Source organism: Thunnus thynnus, chromosome 14 (genome assembly GCF_963924715.1).
Source record: "Thunnus thynnus chromosome 14, fThuThy2.1, whole genome shotgun sequence".
Taxonomy (NCBI): domain Eukaryota; kingdom Metazoa; phylum Chordata; class Actinopteri; order Scombriformes; family Scombridae; genus Thunnus; species Thunnus thynnus.
Genome location: NC_089530.1, coordinates 11,331,961 through 11,336,684, shown reverse-complemented (window position 1 = coordinate 11,336,684; position 4,724 = coordinate 11,331,961). Strand labels below are relative to the sequence as shown.

At 37.8% G+C, this 4,724-nt stretch overlaps 1 protein-coding gene across 1 annotated transcript in view; it reads left to right on the top strand.

Moving 5' to 3' along the window:
• The first annotated feature begins 2,086 nt into the window (after positions 1–2,086).
• Positions 2,087–4,724, top strand: part of itga9 (integrin, alpha 9) — a 48,681-nt gene continuing 46,043 nt past the window's right edge. Inside the window, exons 1-2 of the mRNA XM_067609819.1 lie at positions 2,087–2,735; positions 3,032–3,159. Of these exons, the coding sequence (XP_067465920.1) occupies positions 2,545–2,735; positions 3,032–3,159 (319 nt within the window). The 5' untranslated portion in view covers positions 2,087–2,544. The remainder of the gene's footprint in view (positions 2,736–3,031; positions 3,160–4,724) is intronic.

The window sequence follows — 4,724 nt, the reverse complement described above, 5'->3', positions numbered from 1 at the left end:
CATCTTGTCACTCCTTTATCTTTACTGTTGTACACTGTCTTTTGTGCTAAATCCAATTGCTTATCTCATTATTTGTATTTACATTGTTTAACCTGCCCAGCAGAGGTTAACGTGTGATAACAACCTGTTGTAATAGATATGTGGAATGCAGACATCAAAACAAACCTGGATGTGTAAGATGCTGTCGTGAGGTGGTCACATACTTTTAAGAGTGACCTTTATTTCAACCCACTACAACAGAAATGTAATTTTTTCCATTTAAAGACATTTATTAATCCATGGACCCCTCATTTTATCAGAATTGTAGAAAATTTTATTGGTCAAGTATGTCGACACATGCAAGAAAAATTTGACTCCAGTTCACATTATACTCATACACAGTGCAAAGAATAAAAATTTTCCAGGAGGGTATAAATACAGACATACAGCTTTTATAGCTGGTATATAGTACAGGCGAGAACTGGACTACAAACTATACAAGTCAGATTGGTAGTAAATGTGATACAGATAGCGCAAAGACTACTTGCATAAATATTGTAAAGATAAGTCACTGTATATACAGAGATTATGTGGATATTTTGTTGAAAGTATACTGTATGTATAGTATACAGTCTGCTTAGATATAACAATGTGTATATTACATTATAACACACTTGTCAGGAACCGTACAAGGTGTCATAAAATAAGACTGGGGGTTTGCCAGATTCAAACCTTCATTCATACAGGGTAGGCCATTGAGAGCAAGCTCTCTTTTTCAAGGAAATCCTGATTACAATACAAATTTAACATAATAAGCAATAATCAGTATGTATAAAAAGCCAATTTAAACAGATAAGCAATATAAAATATAAGAAACAATAAAAGAATATATAAAAGCAATAAAACACATAATATAAAACATTATGGCAATAAAGGCAACATATGCACAAAAAGTTAAAGCCAAATTAAAACACGCATTCACACTGCCCTGTGTCAGCTGAAAGAGACTTAAATGAAAGACGGATTAGCTCGTCAAACTTTACTATCTTCTGCAAGTTGTTCCACTTGTGTGGAGCATAATATTTAAAAGCCAATTTCCCAGTGCCAGTGCTAACACGTTGATTTTCAAGGACCAAATAGTCTTGGGACCTAGTGCAGTGTTAAATTGGACTGAAATTACTAAGACATGTCAGGTTCCCAGGAAGTTTGCCAAGGAGAGCTTTATATATAAATAGAAAACAGTACTGTTCTCTTCTCACTGCCAACAACTGCCACCCAACTTTCTGATATAGAATACAATGACGAGTTGTAAAGCATCCCCATTTATAAACTTTAGGGCAGAATGATAGATGCATATAAATTACATCACCATAGTCCATAATGGACAAAAAGGTTAACTGAACAATGTGCTTTCTATAATTCTTGGTAATATATGCCTTATTTCTATTTTAAAATGCCAGTTTTGCTCTTTAAGAGTACAGCTTCTCATCTATTCAGAAACAAAGGTATTTATAAAAGGATATACATAAACAATCACCAAATGAGCAAAGCAGAAAAATCCTAGTTCTGCAAAAGAAAGTATCTATTTTCTTGCAAATATTGGATCATTTATATCTTCAGGATTCTAAAAAAATCTAATTAAACAAGGAAAAATATTTGATTGAAATGGCCACAACATATGAAACTGGTGACAGACGGTTGCTGTAAGATTTGTCTCAAGAAACCATATTTGAAAGGGTTATTTTGAGTAATTTTCATTTTGTAAAATTTTGCAAAAAAATGTTTCTTACTATAAAAGCTGCAATTAATTAAGTAGAAATGTTCTACTACATTTTCTCTTTGTGCTGACTCTTAAAGAAGTTGCTCTGCGGGCTCCTTGGTGACCCTTATTCCCATTATATGAGAACTTCAGATCTTGAATGAATACTCATCTACTGCATTATATCTTCTGATATGAAAATGTTGATGTAACACTGCTCATCGTCAGTAGGAAACGTTAGAGGGCAGCAGTGCGCCCTCATCTCTCAGCTTTACTGAACTGATCCCCCAAAGCCCAGGGGTGAAATGTGATGCTTTGCGCCTCAAAACCATCCGCGTCTCTCCATGACTGCGTTACCATCGTCAACGCTGCACGGCGCAACCACATTTTCCGGTTTCACCGTTCACAGTAAAACTCTCCGAGCTCAGTGAGCTGCAGCAGCCATCTCCACCAACACTGCTGCTTTTATTTTGAGCATAACTTGTTGTAGTTTCTGTTACATCCCGGATAGCTCATGTTAACTTGCCGCAGCTGACCGCATTTATCTTCACGACAGGGAGCCTGCGAGCAACAACTTTCTCAGATTGACACAGAATGGAGAGAAGCTGACGCACCGTTATTTACCGGACCGTTAACTTTCCTCCTCAAGCTTTTCCTCATGCTATTACAGCCTACCTGCTGTACTAGACCAGGACAATTTACTGAAATATAGTTTTTTTTAACTGTTTGACCACTGAAGATCTGACAAATCCTGCGTATTGTCTTTTTTCCCCTTCTTTTTGGACACTTTAACCGCGTTATTACGCATGATGCGCAAAGGGATGGCTCCTCTTCGCAGACAAAAAACGGGAGTACAACATGTTTTTTATGTCTATCTCTCCATTTCAGTGGCTTATTCTTACAATATAGACTTAGAACATCCTTTGGTGTTCCGCGGACCAAATTCTAGTTTTTTTGGCTACTCTGTGCTGGAGCATTATCATGACAACACACGCTGGTGAGTCTCATGTTTTACTGTTCCTGGAAATGCTGCTGTTTGCTTGTCAATGATGCAGTGGATTAGTACTTTTAAACAAATGTTTAAGTGTTTCTAGAGCTCAGGCTGCATCCACACCCAATACAAACTTAAAAATGAATGCGTAATATGTTCTATTTGTGCTGTAACTTTTTCTGATGGCAGCAGATTCTGATTTTTCATGTAAATGCTGTAGACAGATTAGAGATACTGTAAGGTGTTTGGAGGGTGAAAACACCCGCTATGTCCCATCCTCTCCCTTCTCTTCATGTCTGCAGGGTAATAGTGGGGGCTCCTAAGGCAAACTCTACCTACAGTAGCTCAGTGCACTCTCCTGGAGCTGTGTATAAGTGTCGAGTTCACAGCAACCCAGACCGCCGCTGCACAGAGATGGACCTGGGAAGAGGTCAGTCACTGCCTGCTGCATCAACAAAAGAGCCTGTAATGACATCCAGCTAACTGTAGCCTCAGGACAACACATGCACCCACACAAAAGATGTAGAAATTAACACTCACCTCACAGGAAAGTTCACAATCTGGTGATTCAGTCCACACACACACATACTCACACACACACACAGACATGTAACTTTTTCTTGTCCGTGCTCTGCATGAACTCCCCCAAGCATCTGTTTTGTTTTATGAGAATAATACAGCCTTATACTAGTCTTAGTGGAAGAGTTGTTATACTAGAGTAGCACAGAACCTGGTAGGCTATATGGAGACATGCACAAGACAACAGGGTTCTGTGTGCAGAGGTCCATAAATATTTTGATACATATGATTTATGCTTCTGCTAATATTTTCCAAGCACACGAGCCAAAAAGTAGAGCTTCCACCCCCACGAACCGGGCTCTGTTCTTGTGGTCAAGAAAGCCGGGGTGCACGCATGGCTTTAATATTAACCCTGTGCTCAGTCAATGTGTCACCAAAAAAAAAAAAAAACCCAGACATTATCAAAGCGAGCGTGTGCTGCGCTCAGTGAAGCACATGGGCCGGAGGAGCTGGACTCTGATGGGCCTCAGGGAACCCAAACACACTGACACAGAGAAACACTCTCAGCTACATGCCATTGTGCTGAATCAATTGTCTTGAGGGAGAAGTAGAATAAAACTTGGAGAAGTGAACAACTTAGTGAAATAATGTTCTGTTATTTAAGATTTGCACTCTGAAAAGAAAAAAAATGTCCCACAGATCTTATTCTTTTTCATTTTCTTTATTTTCCCAATGATGTAGATTTATGTTACAACAGTAATGTGCTACTACATACACTAGTAGAGTAAAGCTACACTCAATTTGTAGTTAACACTTTTAATATGAAGCTGTGTAGATTTGTGACTATATTGCATATTGCAAAGATGGATATCTCTGTAGCTGTGCTTTCAATCTTCCTCTTCCTCAAAGTATGATATCCTGTTTTCTGTTTGTTCCTCTTTAGAATAGGTGTGATAACTTAATGAGAGTAGATATAAACATGCTTGTGTAAGAAATTGCTGTTCAGAATGTCGAAAATAGAATAGTTATTTAGAAACAATGTTTCCATGACGTAGTTTGTCCAACAAAGAGCACTGATAAGTTTATTTTTAAAATGTCCCTCTAAGTACATATCTTGGTCACATTGCCCCAAAAAAGCATTTTGAAGAGATCTATGCTGAAATTGTGTGTTTTTGTTATATGCTTATGTAGAAGAAAAATTATTGTTAAATTAATATTGGTCTCCCTCTGTAAAGGTTGCTCACGGCATTGACAGCAGCTGTACAGTTACCCATAAATAGTTGTTGTGCAATACTTGAGATAAGTACAAAATGTAGACAAACAGTTCCCTATTTTTAGTTTTAAGGTTTCTGTTTGCCAAATGGTCAACTAAGTAAATATCACTTGCACATTCAGCAGAAATAATATAATAAAACCCAGAGTCCAAAAAGCTGACAATGGCAAACAAGTAACAAGTTACTTACTCCAAGACATCCT